At 41.4% G+C, this 23,995-nt stretch overlaps 1 protein-coding gene across 1 annotated transcript; it reads right to left on the minus strand.

Moving 5' to 3' along the window:
* Nucleotides 1-1,713: 1,713 nt before the first annotated feature.
* tlcd4b (TLC domain containing 4b) lies at nt 1,714-22,422 on the minus strand. Its single transcript, XM_042505728.1, has 7 exons — nt 22,171-22,422; nt 17,664-17,816; nt 13,472-13,561; nt 7,417-7,475; nt 6,055-6,149; nt 4,989-5,062; nt 1,714-3,217 (listed from the first exon to the last, which is right to left on the minus strand). Exons 2-7 carry the CDS (start codon nt 17,807-17,809, stop codon nt 2,881-2,883), a joined length of 801 nt encoding a protein of 266 aa, XP_042361662.1. The 5' UTR covers nt 17,810-17,816; nt 22,171-22,422; the 3' UTR covers nt 1,714-2,880.
* Nucleotides 22,423-23,995: the final 1,573 nt, after the last annotated feature.

Below are 23,995 nucleotides of genomic sequence, written 5' to 3' on the forward strand. Positions count from 1 at the left end.
GGGTTTCCATCGCAGTTTTGTGAAATATGGCTTTTTTGAATCGCCTGAAATACCCCCTCATAGGAGTGTAAAACCTTTTTTTGCACTGAATGGGAGCTTTTTCAAAACTGACGTGTTTCCATCAGGTGTATTTTATATTCACTATTTTATTTTGCACGATTTGAGCGGTGCCGTCAGCTTGCTCCCAGATCCGGGTGGTGTTCGGCGCAGTAAACTAAAGAGAAGCAAAACTGACCTTTTGACGGCCATGTGTTGTCAAAAAATGTTCTCAGTGGTTAATTAATGACATACCCACTAACAAAAGTATCTTTTAAACTGACAGATTATTTATGCAATTTATGGCACAATTTAAACTGGATGAAAAACATAATTTGTCTCTCGCTGACTTCCGTACATACGTTTAAAGAAGCCAAAGTCCGACTGTGGACACGGGGATCGGAGGGGCTTCACCCTTTTCATGGGAGTGATATGCTGAGTCGGCGGAGTTCTCTTTTAAGCAAAAATGAAGCAGGAGTAAACACGCCGGCTTGTCCTCTCGAAATTTCTATTTCTGTGACCAAAGCCAAATATGAAACATCCTCCTGCGTCTCTGTCCGTCTGTCGTGACATCAGCTATGCAGCCATCAAAGTCCGCACCCGGCAGACCCAACTACGACACGAGATCACGAATCTGTAAAACCAAGAGATGCCCGGCGGCACACAGACGGCGCGGTAACGATGAGTTAACCATTCAGTGTGCAGAGGCTGGCTACTGTGTGTGTGTGTGTGTGTGTGTGTGTGCGTGTGTGTGTGTGCGCGCGCGTGTGTGTAAATACTGTACAGACATGCAGGGACAGCAGAGAGCCATCAAAGGACATGCAGTCAGCTCGCTCTGGAAGACAGATTAATGCAATTAATATTTAGATGTTAATCATCTAGCTGGACTATTTACTAAGGCATCACAGAAATATGTCCATCTTACCATGCTCCGTAGTGATGATTTACAGTTTATACAGAAAACTAAACAACACATGCAGATCGCCACATTGATTCTGACGGCCTCGTCACAGATTGAGACGTCCAAATTCATTCGAAAAATGTCATATTGCTCGCATTTCCTACTGCTGACATTCTGCAGAATCAACGCGAGAGCACCATGTCAGTGTTTCAGGAGGGCACCGGGTACAGTGTACCGTTTGCTCTCTGTGCAAACCTGAAGACGTGAGAGGAAAATGACCACACATCCACGAGTGTTAGAGTGTGTGTTAGTGTGTGTGTGTGTGTGTGTGTGTGGACTTTTTCCTAAATTAGGTTCTCCAAGTCAGAGAGAACAAAGGAGATAAGAGAAGGTATAAAAGCCTCCGGGGCTGTTTCTCTGCACAGATACACTGACGCTCTGCTCTGGCTCACTGCACTCTGAATCAGCGCCATCACAACACATTAACCCTTTGAAACCTGACGAGACTGGCTTCATTTCTTTCGAAAACATGGAGGGAAGGCCATAAGCAACTCAAAAAATAATAATAATAATTATATATACATATATACACACATAGAGACACACGCGCACACACACACACACACACACACACATATATACATACATACATGCTCAAAAATTGGTAAGACATTAGTAAAAAGACACAGGAAACTTACCTGACACAAAAAAAGAAAAACATTTAGTTAGTGATCAATTGTAATATCTAATAATCTCATGTTTGTCACCTTTTACTATTTTTTTCGGTTGGTGGGACATTTCTGGCTAAGTTGCTCGTTGCCTTTTTTCTCCATGTTTTCAAAAGAAATCGAACCAGATTTTTCCGGTTCCAGAGGTTAAAATGTGAATGTGAATGGTGTCTGAGGGCAGCACAACAAAACTGATGTCCATCCAGGTTCTAAAGGGTTAAAGGCTAAAACCAGTCTTTACAGAGAAAGGAGACAAAACGTTGATTAACTCGAGAGGACAGGAAGTCTCTGTAAGGCGATGGGAGAGGTAGAACCAAAGCAAACGTTGGAGCTGGATGGCGGAGTCGATCCAGTGAGGCAGAGGGTTTCCACGGATCCGAATCAGACCTCAATGTGTCGAAGAAGAGAATACAAACACGATGAATACTGAAAAGGCAAAAGTGGTCCTGTAAGAAGCTCAGGGTGGTGGAGAGCTGGTCTCTCCTGCATGCATATTCAGCTGTTTGATATATCGTCCCGATAGTCCGGAGGTTGGAGGGGCATGGCTGGTGATACAGGCAGGCGCCACGTGTTACAGGAGGCCACAGCAGGTGATACTGTAGAAGAGGCATTATGGTGTTTGTTCTGTCTCTTTTTGTGAGGTCTGATGAGTTTAAAGACAAGAGCCCTATAGATTCACAAACACTGTATGGATCGGAGGCGGGAGGACGTCGCTCTGAGGGTCTCCTCGCGGCGTGGACGGAGTCTGAGCGACAGGAGGAGCTCGGGGAGCGACAGCGAGCGAGAGGTGGTTGTCTTCTGTTAGTGATCCTGTTCCTCCGTGATTATTGCTTTTCCTGTCTTTCACAGGCACTTCAGAGGATCGGGCTTTGGCTGAAGGTGAGCGTGAGAGGATACGGGGGGGGGGGGGCGAAGGAGGCGAGTGAAAGACAGAGTTAAAAGTGTGCTTGTGAGCTCTACCATGTCGTCTGTGACCGAAAGCTATCGCCCAGCAGGATAACACGGAGGCTGCGAAGGCTGGTGCTTGAGCGAGACAAAGAGCAGTGTCTCTGTCTCGTGTCGGGGTCAGGACCTGAAGGACGAGCTCGGTCCACTAGCCAACTACAAGGAGACTGGATTGGGGGTCAGAGGGAAGGACGCTGAGGCTGTGAGGTTCCTGGATGTCCAGCCTCCCTCCCTGTTCGTGTCGGTCGTATCCTTTGCTCTACTTCTCTTTCAGTCTGTGTGGTTGTTGACGTGCTTCCCGTCCTTCTCGGCGTCCTCCTTGACCTTTCGTCCTCCTTGCCCGGTCAGGACCTTGTAGCAGCCGCGGGTGATCTTGTACATCCAGATAGTGTTCAAGATGTCCAGGGCGATGCAGGACGTGATCCAGGCCACCTGAGCGCCCAAACCGAGGCGCTCAAAGTCCGGAGTGCCAAAGGTGGCGAATACGCTGGCCCAGTAAGACGGCATGACGGCGGTGCGCACCAGGAAGAACACCACCGCCATGGCGACGCCGTTTAGCACCACCAGCCGGTGTGAGCGGGGATACTTTAATGCCTCGAAAAACCACCTGGAGGGAGAGGAGGACCAGAACAGACGCATTAACCAAAAATTTTCCAACAGTCAGAACGTTTACATCGTCTTAGAAAAGGTCGAATTTTGGCGTTAGTGCAACGAAAACTGGCCTTTGAAAATACGTGTAAACATGTTAGTCAGACTGAAATCAGACTGAATCAAAGTTCTCTAAATCGGACTAACACACCCAGATAATGACATCAGAAGTCGAGCGACTCCACCGTGGCAAAACATATTTATGCCATCGAAAAAAACCCCAATATCAGTTCAAGGGGCCGTTGACATGGCAACGGTTCGTGCATGAATCGCTAAACTTTTGTTTTATGGTTTGGCCTTTTGTTCACATGACAACGGCCTTTTGGGGGCCTGAAAACGCAAACTTTTGAAACCGGGTTCCAGGGTGTCTCTATCTTCCACAGCAGCTGATGGAGGCAGCAGCAGAGCAGCAGCATAGCAGCAGTAGAGCAGCAACAGAGCAGCAGCATAGCAGCAGTAGAGCAGCAACAGAGCAGCAGCAGAGCAGCAGTATAGCAGCAGCAGAGCAGCAGTATAGCAGCAGCAGAGCAGCAGCAGAGCAGCAGTATAGCAGCAGTATAGCAGCAGCAGCAGCAGCAGCAGAGCAGCAGTAGAGCAGCAGTATAGCAGCAGTATAGCAGCAGTATAGCAGCAGCAGAGCAGCAGTATAGCAGCAGCAGAGCAGCAGCAGAGCAGCAGTATAGCAGCAGCAGAGCAGCAGCAGAGCAGCAGTTCTGGACCGAGTCAGTGAAAATACGTGAAACTCTGTGTTTTAACAAACCACACTGAGCACTATTTTCATTTTTTTTTTTTATAAAACTCCCTCTGACATATTTACATAGCTCTTATGTGAACACTTTATCCCTCCCATATTGTGCAATTTTCTTCAATTTTGAAAATAATTTTGTAATAAAACGCTGCTGTCGGGCACAAACCTCCTATCTCCAAAATTACTATTTTTCAGGCATTAAAAAAAACACTGTTTTTAAAAGGATCAAATGAGTGGTTTAGTCACAAGCTTTTTAAAAATACACTTCATTGTTCTTAATCCTTAAGGGCCCTTTTTAATATCACACACGTGTGAAAATACATTTATGTTATTCTCTGCTTTAATTGAGTTATTTTTTCAACCAACATCAGTCCTAATCATAAATATCAAATACTCATTAAGTGTCAGAATTTTAAGCCTTTAAATGCCAGGTTTTTGTCATGAAAAAAAAATACAAAAATTGAATATTTTTAATATACTACATGCTAAGTAATTTTTTTTTGATTATCACAGCCAGAAAGGATCTGTCAATGATCAACATTGATTTCCATGCTTTTTTTTTTTTTTTTTTTAGCGCTCTGCACACAAAAACTATTATCATTAATATTATTTTCTACTTTCTGTTTTCACTTGAGTTGTTTTTTTTTTAACATGTGTGCTAATGAATAAATATCAAATATTCATTAATTTTCAGAATTTAACCCTTTAAATAGCATACCACTATGTTCTTAGATTAAAAAAAAAAAAAAAAAAAAATAAAAAAAAAAAATATATATATATATATATATATATCCTTCAAAACATTACTAGAGTTTTTTGATTATCACAGCCTGGGATGAAAATAAATGCTATACAATACGTACTATTATTATTATTATTATTTTAAATAAAATTAAAACTAAAATGATGGTGATGATCTATCGAAATGATGGACAGTGAGGAAGTGTAAGCCAACATCTCGTCATGAGTAGGGCTGACTTACCTTTGGTTCACAAACGGCGTGGACAGCTCTGAGATGAGGCGAAAGTTGGCAAAGTATGGAAGAACGCCACGTGTCTGCAATGAGCAAACACACACAGACGAGCAAAATAAATAACAATAAAAATTATGAGACATGAAAAATTCAGCGTCTCCAATAGCTTTTTGATTATATGGATCATATTATAACGGATTATATTATAATATCTGCAGGCATAAGGTACTTCAGTTTAATGCTTTTAAAGAGCTTTCTGTGATCATTTTATACCAAATAAGTAGTTCATATGGTCGTGTGTATGTAGGAATATGGTTATGAGAGTATGTTAGGTTAATCTCCATTTTGTTAAATAGGTCAAGTGCATGAATAAAACAAAGACAGAATTAGGCTCAGTGGACACGTTTAAGTTTTCTAACATCAGAAATGTGCACTTTGACAAAGACAAGCTTGACTCATTTTCACCAAAGGAAATTAAAAAGGTAGATACATTAAATTAGATCCAATGATTGAGGCAATTAAGACTTTTTAATGACTATTAAGGATTATATATTTTTAAAATTTATTTTACCATTGTGCATTCAGGAAAAACATATGATAGCAATGGCTGTCAAAAGTTATAAATAGCAATAAAATCTGTAAAAAGAACGAATAAATAACAAACGAGTCTGCAACTAGTGAAAAACACATGACACAGCGGGAAAAAAACTGTGAAAATGATGACGATAAAAATAAAAAATGATGATATCTGTGAATTAACCAGAGTGGGAGCACTGTACAGTAACCATATCATCTAACATACACAACACATACCTATTTAATTTAATAACTCTGTAACTTGTTGCATCTATTTGGTGCAAAAAAAGCAAATTTACCACTCAGTACTGATCCCAGGAGTTTCAGGGATAAAAAGTCCTGTGAGCGTTTGTAATAAGAATAATAATAATAATAATAATGATAATAAAGTTTAGTTATCTAAGTGCTGAGTGCGGACTGAATTCTTATTTCTAACACTGAATTGAAACCATTTAAGAGTTGCTCAGGAGCTGCAGACACCCCGAGCGGTAAGACTCACCAGCACGTATCCATACGCATAGAGCGCCGCCAAGTGGTGACAGACAAAGAAGCTGTCCCCCATAGTGCTCCAGTTACAGGCCAGCAGCACCAGGTCTAGAGGACGCAGGGGGGACAGGCTGGTTAGAGAACTGGCTCACTGATCAGGAGGATAAAGATGTAAATATCTGGCTTTACAGACAAAGAGCCGCAGCTGCACGGAGCACAAGAAACATTAAAATGTAGACAACATTTAGGAATGAAGTGTTTTACGATAAGAATACGTCTATGTAAGTGAGCACACTGTAAAAAAAAGTCTGTTAAATTACCAGCAGAGTGCTGTGAAATCATGACATAAATCTGTAAATAGAAAAACACTGATATAGTGTTCAGTTTACAGTCATATTTTGTACAGCACTGAAGCAAACAAAGCACTTCACTTTAAAGTAATACGATGTTAAAATAATGATAATTCTTTGTAGAATTTACTGTAGTACTGTAGGATTTTAAAACATCCTGGTGTCACATTTGAATGTTAATCAAAACTTTTCTATTGATGTTCACTCAAAAATCTGATTAACAAAATGTTTTTGGCATACATTTTAGGACATTGACAGAAAAAAAAGTTATTTTACCTGCCAATAACAGCTATTTGAAGTTGAAAGAAAAATAATGTGTAGATTTTCAATTATTAATTTAATTTGGGGGTTTTTATACATGTGACTGGTAGTTTTGTCTTCCAAATGGACAATTCAAATTGCAGAGCTTAAAAATTTAAATTTAAATTGTTAAATTTACAGAATTATTCTTGCAACCACAGCTGCCAGTTTTTTTCTGTAAAAACAACAGAATTTCTATAACAGTGTATGTGGTTATTGAAGTTATATAGATTTTCTTCAAAGCAGGAGAAAGAAAAGAAATGCAATTATCCTGCTTTGCACATAAGGAGCATGCAGACAGTTTCTGGAGCTCCAGATGAAAAAGACGCTCAGCATTCAAAGGGAAGCACTGAAGTCAAACTAAGACTGGAGGAGAGGCTCCTGCAGGCCTGAAGACAGACGCCACAGACCTGTTTGACGGTGTTTGTGTAATAACTCTTACTGCCAGAGGGGGGAGACAAAAGTCAGCAGTCCAGCTTTAAACTGGCTTCACAACCTTCATTTTCCAAAACAGTTAAATGGACGGGCTTGTCAAAATACTTAATGAAAGGCACTTTCTGTTTTGGATCAGTGTATCTGTCTCTTGACATACGCGCCTGGCTCTGGTGCCTCTGACTGCAGTCGGGTTACTTCAGGTGGAAGTGGCTCTCCTTTGTGTGTTTACCTCACACACAGTACACGAGACGGGACACGAACACACGTGTGCAACACAAATATGAACTCACCATACAGGAGGTAACCGCAGGTTATGGCTACGTTTAGCTTGACGAGGCTGGGGTCCCCCCTGTGGAGCAAAAGAGCACATAATTAAAACAAGCTGTAAAACCGACAGACGATAATCTGATCTATAATCTACCTCTGCAAACCCCTCAAACACTCAGCGGGAGTCTCAGAGAGAGCTCACGGAGGCCTGACTGTCTGACCAGTGATACATGCTTAGGTCTTCATTAACCCTTTAGGGCCCGCTTCAATATCACACACACTCACATCGCTCTGCACACAAAACGCACTTTTCAGAATCAAGCGTTAAAAATGTTAAATATATTAATATTATTTTCTACTTTCACTGAGTTTATTCATTTAAATGACATCAGTCCTAATCATAAATATAAAATATTCATTCATTTTCAGAGTTTTCACCCTTTAAATAAAAAATAAAAACATGAATGATGTTGAGTGTCCTCCTCCTCAGTGTGTGAGTGCAGCTGCTGACAGTCTGGGATATGTCAGTGATCAGCAGCTACATTGACTGTGACAGGTCACCTAGTGGAAATAGCATGTATTTCCTCCATATGCCAAATATGGTCAAAATGACCTCATCAGGTGGAAAATAGTCAAAATGACAAATTCAGAGTCAAAAGCCCAGAATGACACCCAGAAATAATACAAGTTGTTTGAATGTTTTTTTGAATGTAACTATTTAGTTTCCACAGTGTATTTTAGACTTATTGTAGGAGCTGAGCTGCAAATTCACTGATTATACTCAAATACACAATCTGGACTACATTTAGGACACATGCATCAACACACACAATTATCACAACAGGAAGAGAGAAAAGTGAGTAAAAATGTGCCAACAGTCCCTAAGTGTAACATATGCAAAACTGTTTGCACAGTTCATGATGAAAAAAACCACAACACACAACAAGAATACACAAAATACACAGAGAACAGAGAGCTAGTCCAAACAAGTTACCCAAATACCTGTCAGAACAGGTGAGAAACCACTGAGTCAGCAGATAGTTAGGGCCAAGGTGCTATTGCCTCTAATGTGGGAGGTAATAAAAATCTAAATATATTACATGAGAAAATAAGAAGACAGGGAGTCTTATTAAGGCTGTCTGTGAAAGCGTGAGATTACTTAAAATACCTCCTTTTTTAAAAATCCATTTTTAGATGCTTCAAAAACAGAAGGAGATCTGCATTTGTTCAAATATTTTGCCTCCAGAATCAAATTGCCTTGTAAGATATTCAGTATATGAGTATCTGTAACCAGCTCGTGTGATCAACACTCAACTTTAGGAACAAATGTAACTGCAAAAAAACGGCAAATGAACATTTAATATCCATGAACTCATACTGTAAACAGACTATCCCCGAAACAGCTATGAAGACGAACCGTCTCTGTTTGTCTCAAACGGTCGAGAGCCGCTCTGGTGACCGTCAGGTGTCTCTGCAAATACCATCTGTTCAAAACAACAGTGAAGGTGTCTCTGTGTCAGTGGACATCTGATCCTCCAATCAGCAGCCACGGATCGAGTGGCAAACGACTGTCTGACCGCCTGTGTAACACAACCCAACCACACACACAGACACAGACACAGACACACACACACACACACACACACACACACACACACACAGACACACACAGACACACACAGACACACGCACACACAGTACTGTGCAGCGGCTCAGCTCGTCCAGCGGTCACGTTTCACCTGATATTGTTCATCACATCACTTCGAATATTGTATCCGTGTATCTGTCGGCACCTTGACTGAGCGCTTCTGACTGTCGGAACATTTTCTGACATTCACGACATTAAATTCTCTTCAGCTCGGTCCCTTTGTTCATGAAGTCGGGATTCACCAGAGGCACAACGATACAATGTTATTGTGATATTTGAGTCACGGAACAATATTGCGATTTTCAACGTTTTGTGCTGGTTTTTGTGTGTTTGTGCTTCTGGCTGCACAATTAATGAAATATTAATCATGAACACAATTTTTCTTCCCAGGATTAAACAAACATTATCAACTTTGAAATGAACATTTAAAATGTGTACTTGGAGAAGTGAAAACCTGAAGCAGTAGCCCCATAGTTCACAGTACACACTACACAAATCAAATATTAAAATAAAAACAAAAAAATCAATCAGAACAAAAAACAAAACACAGTCTGACTAAACCACATATCCCGTACGCTCTCTCTATGTCAGTTTGTCTGTCAGATCATCCGAGTCGTTTTCATTCATCTTGTTTTTACTGCGAGGTGTGTTTGACCGCTCCTCCTGCTCGCTCATCAGCAGGATCACTTTTCGGCTGCACTCGGAGACGCACAGAGCAGATACGAGAGCAGCCCTCCTGTCTGACAGACACCCTGCTGCTCCTCATTACCTGTACAGCCAAGCCTCTCAGTGTTTGGGGACCTGAGCGGACTCTCTGACGTGACCCGGTACGTGCTGTGAAGGGGCACGCACCGCCGATTCAACAGAAGCTGTTGGATTCACTCATTTTCTTATAGGAATAAAAAAAATGAACCAGGAGTCAGCTCCTCTCCACGGGGAGTCCACAGCTGCTTTTACAGAGCTCCCCCCTTTATTCTGCCCCGACACTTCCACACAACTGTTTCATTACACATGCTTAATTTCTCCTTTTTCTGTTGGATTTGGTTTTAAAAAAATTATGGTTGATTTTTTTGCTGTTACTGTTAGTCTGTGCATTTACAACTTGTGTTTTTTTTATTCTTATAAAATCAATAAAAAAGAGGGCATGACGGGCGTGATGTTAACACACCATTGGACAAAATATCTGTATCGGCAGCACTTTAGAAACAATAACAAAGGCTTGTTCCACGTGCGACAGATATAATTTTATCGCAAACATCGAGTATAAACTGTTTCGTTGTTTTTTTAGCAACCGGCATGAGACTCTCTCCAGAGCGTCGTATTATATTGTATTGTATTGTATGTTGTATTGTATCGTATCGTATCGTATCGTTTGTTGTATTTTACATTAGTTAAGAGGAGATTTCAAAATACTTTAAAGCCATATCTCCCAGCCCTACTTTGAAAACTTTGTTTGTTGTTGTTTTAAAGCAAGTACTCAAGTAATAATGTGACTCACCAAACTTGTACTGGAGTAATATTTGACCAAGAGTATTTATACTTTGAAGTAAGACTGCTTGGAAAATCGTGACCCTGGTAAATCCTCAGACTTTGCAAAATGAAATGAAAATAAAAGAAATATTTTAAAAATAAAATCTGTGTGACTAATAGTCTTTAGATGTGAACGAGTCACACGTAAGTGTTAAAGCAGGTTGCTCAGAGGAACATGAAAGTGTCTCCTCACCTGAGACACACCGAACTCTGTCCTCTCATTTGTCTCTTTGACTGTCTCCTGTCTCAGTGACGCCGTCTTTGCTTTAAGGCTCCTTTATAACCGTGAGAGTAACGAGGGCAAACCTTTAGAGACACGTCCACAGACGGCTGAGTCGGAGCTTTGGTGTCGCAGATAAATATTACATTTATAAACACAATAATAGTACATTATTAATAATAGTACATTATTACTCAAACTTGTAAATAATATACTCTGTTTGGATAATCTAAATTAAGCCTTACAGTATTTTTTTAATCGAGCAGACGGTGGACTATGCTGGTATTATTCGGGTCGTAGGCAGATGGAAGTAAATATATTAAATAATATTAAAAAAGCCTTGAATTTCGAGCACTGAATATTTATGCACTGCATCAAGCATCAGTGTCATGATGTCGGTTTGACTTGATCTAGAATCGACTGCTTTTCCTGAAGTTCCCCGATGTTTACTCTGAATTTTAGTAAATTGAATTTAAGTATTTTGGCCGCTGAATTTGAGTGACTTGAATATATATTATTTGATCTGTTACAAGATGTGAATTTTTGATTCTGAATTTGTGAACTTTGGAAAACAAAAAGTGAATTCTGAGGCAGAACATTCACATACAGAAATTCAGTTCATAAACAATCAGCGCCGAAAACGACTTCTGGAATATTTGCATGTGCATTTCGTAATGTCCTCCTGATTGCCATGCACCTTTTGTCCTCTGGGGTCACTCTGACCCCGCCCTGGCTTGACTGTTATTTTACGCACATTTTATAGATTTTTAATCAGTTCTGTGTTACACTTTAGTCTAACTTCAGTCCAACCCATTATCACACATTTTTCCCTTCGTTTTGGAACTTAGGGCCCAAAAACCTTGTTTACATAAGTATAAAAAAACATATTTTGGTAGCAAAAGATTTCATTTGGGGTCAGAATGACCCCCAAGGACAACGGGAGGGTTAACAAGTGGCGGAGTAATATTTTCAGTGATGAGGAAAGCGCGCTGTCATGCAGATTTGAGCACATTCTTAATGTCTTGTGGGCCAATCAGATACCTCGGTCAGAACTACTTGCAGAATAATAAAGGCTAATCTTACTTTACTCTTATTTTTGTAGATAAAAGAAGTTTAGGATTCAAAAATGTTCTTGCATGCGATCCAGTGTCTTCGATGTCAACTTGGAAGATAATAACGTGTTGAAAGATTTAAGTTAAATATATTAAATCTAAACCAGGTCGACCTCAACACGACCCTGAAATTTGGCCCCTCAGTTTTCCCTGATGGCCCTGAACGTGTGGAGGTCGTCTCAGGATAAGCCAATCAAGGAGCGCAGGCGGTCTGGGCGCGGCGCTCAGACGTGCTGCTCGTTAATGAATGGATCGTGATAAGAGCCGCAGCAGCAGCTGGAAACAATGCAGCTTTCTACAGTGTGGCTCGGGAACAACGCTGCTGTGTGACGGACATTAATGATGCTGTAATACAATCAGATTGACTGCAGAATTATTGCAGCACTCTGCGTGCAATGAGACGAGCTTTAAGGCATTACGATGGTGCTGGGGGGGTCGGGGAGGTGGGCGAAGGGGATCAGTTGAGAAATTCAGCACAAGCACAAAGAGCTGCAAAAAACTGTACAGCTTACTCATACTTATACTGTCGACCGTGTTACACTATTGTTTATTGTATCCTTTATCTTTATGGTCATTTTTCTTTCTTCTATAGACAAATCCTGAAACCTGCCACAAGTAAACACGTCTCCATTACTGTGTTGGCCCTTACGTTTGAATGCAAACTGTCCTAAAAAGTATAGAATTTCCTATTTTCAACGACAAAATTATTAATAAAAAGTGTGTGTGTATTACAATCAACCAAAAGCAGGGAAGGCAGTCTGCAAAGCTGAGGGGATAGAGGCAGGAGGGGCTCATGGAGGGCTGGTGTGTGTGTGTGTGTGTGTGTGTGTGTGTGTGTGTGTGTGGTTGGGGGGGGGGTAGAGCTCTAGGCTGCTGCTGTTTGCTGTGAAAAGGAGGCTTGTTGGAGGGATTCAGCAGAAGAGGAAGGAGTGTGTGGTGAGAATATTGCAGAGACAGAAAGCTGAGGAGAAGTGTTTAAAGACTGATTGAGATTTTGAAGAGGACGCAGAAATTAGGGAAATTTTCAGGATTCACTGATGCAAACAACACAGTCAGCAGTCGCAGAGAGGGAGCAGAGACAGAGAGAAGACAGTAAAGACAATAATCAAAGGCTAAATCCACTGAATCTACAACTCCCCGGAGACGCCGCTGACACTTCAGATCCGTCCTCTCTGCTTCCTGTTTTCACTCTGAAGACGGGAACGCCGTCGTCATCTCTCCAAAGGTATTAACTACCAGCCCTGACGATCCCTCACTCCCGCCCACCTCCCATCTTCAGCCCTTCATGTGTTTCCTCCCTGTGAGCTCGTCACGGCTGACGGGCTGAAAAGGCAAATGTGAGAAGACGGGTTTCTCCTAAAAGCGCCTAGAGCGTTCACATTCACACATTGGTTTTTTTAGCCTGCCAAAATGACAAGGCATAATGTGTCGGGATTTTGGTCTTTGCTGCTTTGTGTTTATGACGGTTGTATTTGTCTGCATGTCCCGTATTATTCTCCTGCTTTATTTCATTGCATTGCAGAGATGTCGCATATTTTCTTAATGCATTAGTTTTCTGTTCCTCTTACCAGACGGGGTTGGCGTTGACCTCATCGTCGAACCACAGGATGTACAGACAGAACAACCCCACAATCAGAGCGTGCACAGTCGACACCAACCTGGAGACGGACACACAAACAAGAACAAAGAAATAAACATGATGGCTGATTAATCCGAGTGTACAGGAGCCGACGTATCGGCTGAAATTCATATCTGCTGGTATCTGCCTGAACTCCATGATTAAACTGACAGGAGACCTCATGCTAAACTGCAACACCAAACAGAGAAGACTTTCTTATTTTTATGATCATCTGTTCACAAAGAAACACTTGGTTTTTGGTTTTTGCTCCTTGCCAATGTACCTAAGCTGTAGGAGGTCCTCGAAAAAAGGTACTTTCACCACGCTAACAGGCCAGAATCACGCTCCTATTTCACACTCTCGGCTGTAAATTGAACATTTATTGATAAGTTGAGATTCACTTAAAATTGGTGACATACTGACATTGGAGGCTTTATGATTTACAAAATGCACAGCAGGAATCGCATGACACCACAAGCTGCTGATTTTGATCAACTCAGCCTTCAACTCCAAAGATGCAGCAGGATCAAGGACACATTTTAATAAATAAATCTACCTTGTATTTTGTAAAAAAAAAAAAAAAAAAAAAAAAAAAGGTTGTGTTATTATTGTATAACAGAGATATCTTTGTTCTTTGTTTTTTTTAAATGAATATTGTCACTGAATTTCACGATCATTGCATCCCTCCTTGTAACTAAAGGCTGATGATTATAATAAAGGGTGCTTATGTCTCTAATACACTCATGTATAATTACATCACTGTTATCCCCTCTGTCCACGTGGCTGTACCTTGTGTTTTTGTATTTTTTAATCAGACCTCCTACAGTATCACCCCTGACCTTTGGAGTGCTTATCTGGGCCACTGAAGAGATACTTCTGAGCTGCACTGGTCCTTATCTGTCCCCTGCCTGAATCACAGCTCCTCCACTGTCTCCGTGCAGCCTCTGGAGGACAGCAGCCCCCGTCCACAGGCTGCAGCTGCTGGCCTGAGCCCGGGCCAAGACCAGCTCTGCAGATCAGCGACCGGATGGGACCATCATTCAGAGTTTTCTATGAGCGCAGGCTGTCGGCCGCATGGCTGGCCATTAAAACATTTCCAGCCGACTACTTTCTTACTGCTTCAAGTCACGTCACTTTAGATCTTTTTAACTCTATCTTTTAACAGGATAAAAGGTCATCAGAGGAGCAAGCTGAGTTAATGTAAGCTGCAGCTGAGCTCACAGTCCTCCTCAACGTCCGGCGCCAACCAGAGAGCGTCAGAGAGACACTCAGCTTTAATGGGAAACTGCCTCATGCAGTGTTTTTACCTCTTTATATTACTGCGTCGGTTGGTTTTCAAGAGACCTCTGCAGATAATTTGGCTCCTGGTTAAAAACTTGTGCACGATGAACGCTGACGGAATCGTGGCCTAAAATTAAGCTGGGCTAGAGTTAGCAGCAGCTGAGCGAGCAGCCCTTCCTGACATCTGGCCACCAAAAAGCACAAACGACACACAGATGTTTAATGTGAAACTATTTTTTCATGGTGTTAATTATTAGATTCATCTGGAGGAGTGGGAGACCTCTGTGGATACTTCTGATCCTGGTAAATCAATACTGAAATAATCCTCACCTAAATAATAATTGATAATTGTGTGTGTGTGTGTTGATGCATGTGTCCTAAATGTAGTCCAGATTGTGTATTTGAGTGTAATCAGTGAATTTGCAGCTCAGCTCCTACAATAAGTCTAAAATACACTGTGGAATTTGTCATTTTGACTATTTTCCACCTGATGAGGTCATTTTGACCATATTTGGCATATGGAGGAAATGCATGCTATTTCCACTAGGTGACCTGTCACAGTCAATGTAGCTGCTGATCACTGACATATCCCAGACTGTCAGCAGCTACACTCACACACTGACATATCCCAGACTGTCAGCAGCTACACTCACACACTGACATATCCCAGACTGTCAGCAGCTACACTCACACACTGAGGAGGAGGAGACTGACATCATTCAGTTTTAGTGTTTTTGGTTTTTCATCTAAAAACATAGTGGCATCATGACAAAACCCTTAACATTGTGAAAATTAATGAATATTTGACTTTATAATTAGGACTGATGTTGGTTAAAAACAAATTAACTCAGTAAGTTAATTAGAATTAAAGTAGAAAATCATATTAAAGCGTAATATTTTTCATCGCCTGACTTTGAAAAAGCACATTTTGTGCACAGAGCGATGTGAGTGTGTGTTATTAAAGCGGGCCATGAGGGTTTAGAAAGAAGACGAGAAAAGAAACAACACATCAACAATATTAACCGCAGTGTCTCAGATAATGCAGCTGTGCTCAACACCTGACAGTCAGCCCGGCTCTTCCTTTGGAAATGCTTCCTCCCTCCTCTCCGTGCACTTAAGTTACATAAACAACGCGGTGACACAGTGAGAGCCGGCGGTTATGCAACAGAGGGCCACTCTGTAGTGAACCATCAGAGCCCGACCTTTGACCTCAGACTCTTCCTTCTATTCATCACGTACTCTGGAATCAGGACAGAAAGGCTAATGTAAGCTGTGTAAATGAACTCTTCACTCAGGCAGCAAAAGAAACGCTCAAAAACTGCCGATAACTGAGAGTCCCTGAAAGATGTTATGCAACTACAAGTTATTGCCCTCTGAACTTAACCCCTGAGGTTTCTGCATGAAACTTAAACCTGCTCCTGCTCCACCAGCTGCTCACATCGCAGCTGTAGTGCAGTGATGATTTGGCCAGAGGCACATCAGAGGCCGCCTCAGCGGACCTGCATTCCCAAAAACACCAGTGTTTGCTCAGCACAGGTCAGCCCTGTCAGGACGACATACCCTGCAATGTTACACAACAACCATTTTCAGCGGAGGTGTGTCTGGAGCTTCAGTCGTTACGCTGACATCCATATTTAAAACAGCTTTTCTTTGCATGTCTATAGTAGATTAAGATTAGGCCACAATAAACGAATATTATTAGTGTTAAGCTGTTCGGATCTTTTGATTCCGGTGGCGGCTGCGCAGGATTGTTTCTCACTTGTGTGATTTAAACATTTTCAATAAGTAATTTGTTGTAATATGACAGATGTAATCTGTTTTTGTCAAGACGTTCTGCCTCAGTCCATATCTTTTGGCGGTTAGCCTTTAAAAATGGTTATTTCACTGCGGTCTGATGGCATCACAGACTACATTTAAATTCATTACAGAAAAAATGATTTCATGAAATAATAAAAAGGATAACTCATTTAACCCACTTCATTCAAATTCAGGATTGAGGATTTTTTTCTGCGGTGATGACCTTATTAAACATGACAACAGATAATCTTCACTCTCTTTTTATTTATGTTTTATTTCATTTTATTTTGACGTTTTATTGTTTTTGTAGTTTTTAGTCTTTTTATTTGTATTTATTTCTCTTGACATTTTGTGTCTCTGTATCTTAATGCTGCCCGAGTTTTGTCTCGCTCATGTTTGGTAGGACTGTTTGGCTTTCTGCCCTCCACATTTCCTATTTCTGCTCTCCACATTTCCTATTTCTGCTCTCCACATTTCCTATTTCTGCTTTAGCTTTTTCTATCAAAGCACTTTGTAAACTCGGTTTTTAAAAGGTGCTATATAAATAAAATTCTTATTATCAATAATATGAACAAGGAATGAGGAAATTACCCAAACATAGCAAGAAATTAGTAAAAAAGAAAATACAAGAAAATTACATGAAAATGAGTAAATAAATACAAAAGTTAATAAATAATTATTAACAGTAATTGAAATAATATTAATTAGTATTTTATTTGAGAAAAAAAAACGCGATAAAAGCTTTGGATGTAAAAAAAACAAACAAAAACAAAAACCATGACACTGGGTGCAGCCCTAGTCTCAGTAACTATGAGAGGTGACTATCAGTCGAATATTATGTTCAGCCAGTAAATTGGTGCATCCTTAAAAAAGCTCCAAGGTAAAACGTATGCTATTATTCTCTGCTACTAAGTGGTACAACGTTCAACAAAACGAATGAAACAAACATCAACTAAAAAGCTTTGGTTTCCCATGGGTCCTGGATGAACCTCCCAGAGCGTCCACGTGTTCGACGCGTGTGGGAGAAGAGCTACAGAGGAGCTCAGTGTGTTTCGGGGACGCACCTGGAGTTCCACTCGGTGAGTTTGGTGGGAGGCAGCCGTCCGTAACCCGGCGTGATGGCGGAGGAGAGCAGAGGGCTGGCCACCGAGAAGAGAAGCTGGAAACCCACGAAGCTGCCAGCGACCACGGTCAACTCTCTCATCTCCATCACTCACCTGAACGCAACAGAGGAGGAGACAGGAGGGGAGGGTGGGAAGGGTGGGAGGGGGACACGGAGAGGACGACACACATGGACAGGTTCAATCGATGACTGTCGGTCATCCTGGGAAGCACCACAAGAGAAAGTGAGGAGGCAGCGAGGGCGGCGAGAGGGTGCAGCAACGCCCGGTGTGGTTCATCCAGTCCACAAAGAAAAGAAGAAGAGACAGCAGGGAAAAAATATAAGCGGAGGACACGGGCTGTCTGAGGCAAGAGACATGAGAGCCTTAGACAAGCGGGCAGTCCAGGGAGGGAGGAGAGAAACGAAGGAGTTCGGGGCAGCAGGGGGAAAGTACAGGACACAGGAAAAATTAGTTACTGGGTGTTGTGAATACAGTGTGTTGCAAAGCGGTCGGATTTGTAATAAAAGGTCTCCATTTATGCATAGTTTGCAAGAGGATTACAGTGAATTGTTTAGGACACACCAAAAATCCCAGAGAGGAAAACAAAGGCCAGCGAGGAGAGAAAAGAGGATTGTCAAGACGGAGCCACGGGCCGAACTCATGAGTCAAACTCACTCAGCGGAGGACCGAGCAACAAGTTTAAAGGCTCTACGTTACTTCAACACTGCTCTTTATCTGACCGATTTATTATGAATTATTCTTATCTTATTTAGCCCATACATCGATATCTAAGTCAGTGGACTGTAGTGTGCACTTAAAATCATATCGAACATTTAACAAATTTAAACATGTTTTCAAAAAAAAAACCATATTCAAAGGATGTGAGATGGTAGGACAGACAGAGGAGGACGGACACAGTAAGACAGAGGACAAGATAGGTAGGTTGCTTTTGATAGTATTTCCTTTTGTTGTGTTTTCTTTGTTTTTATGTGTGTGTGTGTGTGTGTATTCATATTGATCTGTTCTTGTTTTGTCTCAGTTCTTGCTGGATTTGATCAAGGAGTTTATGGTGAGTATTATTGCAGAAACTGGGAATATTTATGTTCACAATTACAATTTTTCATAATAAATGTTAAAAAATAGGGGAAGGGTATGTGGACTTGATATTCACGTCCTCCAAATCCTTTTTTTCGACATGAAATATTTGTGTTGTCTACTGAATATGTCTGATGGGCATTTTAATGTTGTTGTCTCACTTATATTTTATTTGTATTCTCCCATTTTATTTGGCACATTCGAAATAAAGATCGAAACATCTTTATAGTAGCCACATGGTATTTTGGTTTTGGATGTCTATTTACGAACTCTCACAAAAAAACAGAGCTGTTAATAAAATAGCCATAAATAGCCAAATTGCCACAAATAGATGAATGTGGGAGACACCCTGTGGCAGTGCCGTCACACGTTTTGGTACAAGCGGGACACGAAGAACTCCTCTGCATTAACGGTCTCGTGCGTGGACGAGCAGCACGCCTGGCCAGCTCAAACGAATATACGAGCAGAGCTCAAACGCATGCTTTCCCAGTCGTGCCACTTGTACGCTTAAGTGAATTAAATAGTGAGATTTAAGTGAAAAGTCACATGTGCGTGAAGTATTGAGCATATGACCAGATAAATGACACTTGGAATCGTCTGCACAAGTTGTGAGAATTTGATATAGTTTTGCTGTTGGTCACCCTTTCGAACTGAGATTGTCAGGTTGTTGCTGCATTCAGACGCCTTTTACACGTGTTTTACTTTTGAAACTCTAGCAAATTGAATGATGAGCAAATTGCAAGAAATTGGTAAAATTAATGTCAAAAATTGGAGAGAGCGAGAGAAAATATAGGATATTTGAAAAAAAAAATTTTTAAAAAGAAAAAAGATTTATAATTATTGGAATTTTATATTTTAAAAAATTGGGGGGGGGGGGGGGCTTTCTTTCATGTCATTTTGAATTTTCCTTTATTGCTCATTTTTAGGTAATTTTTTGTAACTTTACTTATTTCTTATGAAGTTGCTTCGCACACATTTTCTGAGAAAAACAAGCTGATGTGGTCATGTTTCAAAGGGTTAAATGTGGTAACTTTTACTTCATTTAATCATCAATGTTTGCCACTTTTGTATGATTTATTCAATGTCGAGGCATGGGAGAAAATAAATGTTTTCTTTGCATTTTGGTAGTGAATCTACAAAAGGTCATTTTGCAGATGAAGTGTGTCTTTTAAGTGTTTATCAGTGTTGAGTATTAGGCAGAGACAGAAAGCTGAAGTGGTGGGGGGGCAAATACAAATTGAAATGAATCCGAACAAACACACGCCGGATAAACACCGAGTGAAGAGCTCTGTTTACTCACTCAGGTCAACAAACTAGAAGCCTGTCTTTTCAAATCGCAGCCAATCAGTGGACTGAGACAGCACAGTGTCTGCAACAAATCACTTTGTTCAAATCGTCTTTTTTAAGCTTGGCTAAATGACAAAAAGGGAGAAAATTCATATTTGAGTCCACAAAGGTTTCTTTCCATTCACTCTTGATTCATGTAACTGCACTGACTGTGCTGGTTTTCTGCTCACGCTCAAAAGCGAAAAAATTCTGACTCAGAGCAACCGGATGTCTCGGGGTCCGTCTGCAGCATCAACAACGCCATTGCTTCATAGTTAAAACAAACAAATTCAGGAACAAGCAGTTGATAGCCCTTTGCAAGCAGTTTGTGGCAGTTCCTCATTTCCATTTTTATTTTGCTGCAGACAAAAATAATCATCCAGCTTTGTCTCTGGGCTCTAGTCATCGCACCTATCACAACTGCAATTACAGCAAAATTGTCAACATACCTGCAGCACATAAAAACAGAGGCGGGAAAAGGTCCCAAACGTTCACTGGATGCTAAAGTGCCTCCTCCTCATCATTGTGACCCCTCAGCTGTCTGAACATACTGTGCTGACGCTGATCTGGACTCTGGCCTGAGAAACGCACTGAAATTCTGATTAAACCATGGAAATTATGCAAGCCATTTAAAACCACTTATTCCAGCAGAGCTGCTGATTAGGGTTGTGCAAGGTAAAGATTATTACCAAGTACCCGACACAAAGGTAGAAACCTCATAAAATGCAGCCATGTATTTAGTGAAGGCCTCAGTCATTGAGCCTCTGGGAAGCACATGACACTTCAGGCAGGCAGCCTACATTAAGTGTCTATTTTTACCCTTAAAATGTCCAGTGTCATACATGCATACTGCTCTGTAAAATACAAAGAAACAAAAGAACAAGCTGCTGAGGAACCAAAGCACCACATTCAAGCATCCTGAAATCCTAGAAATGTGTTAAAACCCAAGACACGTCCTAAAACCCCCAAAACGGTCCCGGAATCCTTTAAACATCCCACAGTCCTAGAAACGCCCAAAAATCCTATAAACGTCCTAAATTTCTCGAAACGTACTGCAATTTAGAAACAACCAGAAGTCCTATAAATGTATGAAAATCCTCAGAACATGTTATGGGGCTCCTGCGACTGGCCCCGGGCCCTGACATTTTGCAGAAGTGGCCCCTAAGAGTGAAACACTATTTTGAACGAGCAGGCTGCAGGTGTGGTTGAGCAGCACGGACAAAGTGTCTCATTGTCCCCAGCAGCAGCAGCTCCTCTGCACATTGCTGGGACACGCTGATCACATGCAGCACGAGCCTGAATAATTCATCGGCACTCTTCACCTGGCAGGCCGGTTCACGCGGCCCCGCGGGGGGCAGCAGCAGCCTCCTCACTGCGGCTGACAGCCCGGGACAGGGAGCCGCTCTGCCGGCCGCGTTTGACCTTGTTCCGCCGGACTATCCTGCTGCTGTCAGCAAACCGTGACCCCGTGACATATCGACCAAACGTAAATAATAGCGGCTCGATTTCCCCCGCTGTTCCTGAGGAAACATAAACCGGCTGCTGTCTACCGCATTGCTGCACCGCCGGCTGCGCCCGCCGGCCGGCCCGGTCTCAGCTGCCTCTGCGGGCAGGTCGAGCCGCGGCATGAATACTGATCAAATACGAGCCGGGAAGGACCGCGCGGAGGTGTCTGCGATCAGGGAGTGTGTCCTAACCGTCACCCGCCGCAGCTGCTAACGTGTGTGTAATTGTCTCCATCTGCTCGATAAGTCCATTATTAAAAAAACGCTGGAAACGGCGCCTGACGTGTCCAAAGTCGTGAATATCAGCCGCATTATCGATAACGAACCGCTGTTATTATCAGCGCAACTGTTGTAAAAAAGCCGATTTTGGATTTTGGGGGTAAAGTTGCTGGTGCAAGAGAAGCGGAGGCTACGTATGCTGCCGCTGCCACAGCCGGAGGACACAAGCAGGACGTTAACCCTTCAAATGTCTTCAAATGAGCCACATAAAGAGCGCACGTGTCGCGTTTAAGGCGCCGAAGGTGTACGGGGAGCTCGGTTACCTGCTGTCCGTCGCATAGGTCTCTGTAGGCGGATAAGCTCCCGGTTCAGCCGCCGTCTTCTCCACTTTTCCTCCAAGTTGACGTTAGCTAGCAGGTCGGCTAAAGAGAGGCAGCCCGCTGGCTCTGTGTCGCTCGCGACCCTCGGAAAGAAAGACAGAAGAAGAAGAAGAAACAGCCTCCTCGCGACGTGAACAAAGCCGCGTGCCAACGACCATTAAGCCCCCAAAAACGGCGCTGCCCGCGTCTTATCTCCCCGCCGCCATGTGAGCCGAGTTATGAGTCCGATAGAAAAGTTTCTACTCGTTTTATTTTGGCGTTCACTGAAAGGACTGACCGTGACGTCGGCACGTTCCCACAGCTCGCGCACACGCCCCTCGCGACACAGGGTACACCCACGAGGAACAAAGGCCACATGTAACATTAATGACGATAACATGCTGCACGCGGACAGGCAGAATTAACCCTTTGAACCTGCAGCACGCAGGCTTCGTGATTACAGGCTCTATTTAACACGTTATTATTATTATTATTATTATTATTATTATTATTATTATTATTTTGGTCATTGTTTTTGCTTTGCACACATTTTAATGTTCGCATGTCGGAACTTACATACTAGTGTTATACACTGCATTGAAGCATAAGGCACAGTTTAATATTTTACACACTTTTCACACTCAACACATTATCCATGTTATAAATTAAATATTCACATACTAGAACTAACTGTCTATTACTGTATTACTTACATTTATATTTTTACACACTTACATACTCATACTATAACCTTTACTTTTAAACATTTCAAGATTTACATATTGTGCTACTGGTTTACTATTACTGTATTTCTGTTTTTTTATGTACATTTTTATATACTTGTGCTTGTGCTTATTCAGACTTGCAATAATTCTCTATGCTGGCAGCAGAGCGACTGTAACGAAACACAATTTCTCCACCAACGAAATATTTCTGATTCTGACTCTGAAAAACATGGGAAGAAGGCAATAGAAATGTATTATTTTGTGAATTAATTTCCTTTTGTTTATTTTTATTTGACCTATTATGATTATTATTAATAATAAAAATACATAAGTCCTATCAATTATTATTGGCATTATTATTAATAATATCATTATTTATTTGATACAACACTTTTCATAAAATTAAAATTCACAAAGTGCCTCACAAAATACAATAATAAAACATAAGCATACACGACGAGCGCACAAAGTCACAGAGATTTACAGCACGATGACCAAATACAGATCCAGTCCCGAATATTACACAGACACCAGGGAAACACCTTCACTCACCAACAGACTTTGGAGTGTAGGACGAAATGGGCACACCTAGGGGAAAATGTGAATTAACCCTTTAAACCCTGGACTTATGCCTTTTACAGGCTATTTGACCCTTTGAAAGCCAAACACATTGGTTTCATTTCTTTGTAATGACGAACTTGGCAAGAAAAGTCCCACAAACTGCAATAAATTAGTAAAAAGTGATGAGGAAAATTACCTGAAATTAGCTTTTAGAAAAGGGCTGACAATTATGACAAAATTGTCAAAAAACTACGGAAAGATTTGTAATTACACAACTGTGTAATCGTAATGTTATCTTTAAAATAATTCTTTGTTTAAATTTAACAGAAAAAAAGCATGTATTTTTTAATTTTCTGCACTTTTTTTCCCATGTTTGTTTGTTTGTTTGTTTTTTAAAAATTTTTTGCTTATCTTCAGGTAATTTTTTTTTAACTTATTTTTTTGCTATTTTTGGGTCTTGTGTTGTCAAGTAGCTTATTGCCTCCTCCACATGTTTTTGGAGG

The sequence above is a fragment of the Plectropomus leopardus genome, chromosome 17 (assembly GCF_008729295.1).
Source record: "Plectropomus leopardus isolate mb chromosome 17, YSFRI_Pleo_2.0, whole genome shotgun sequence".
Classification (NCBI taxonomy): domain Eukaryota; kingdom Metazoa; phylum Chordata; class Actinopteri; order Perciformes; family Serranidae; genus Plectropomus; species Plectropomus leopardus.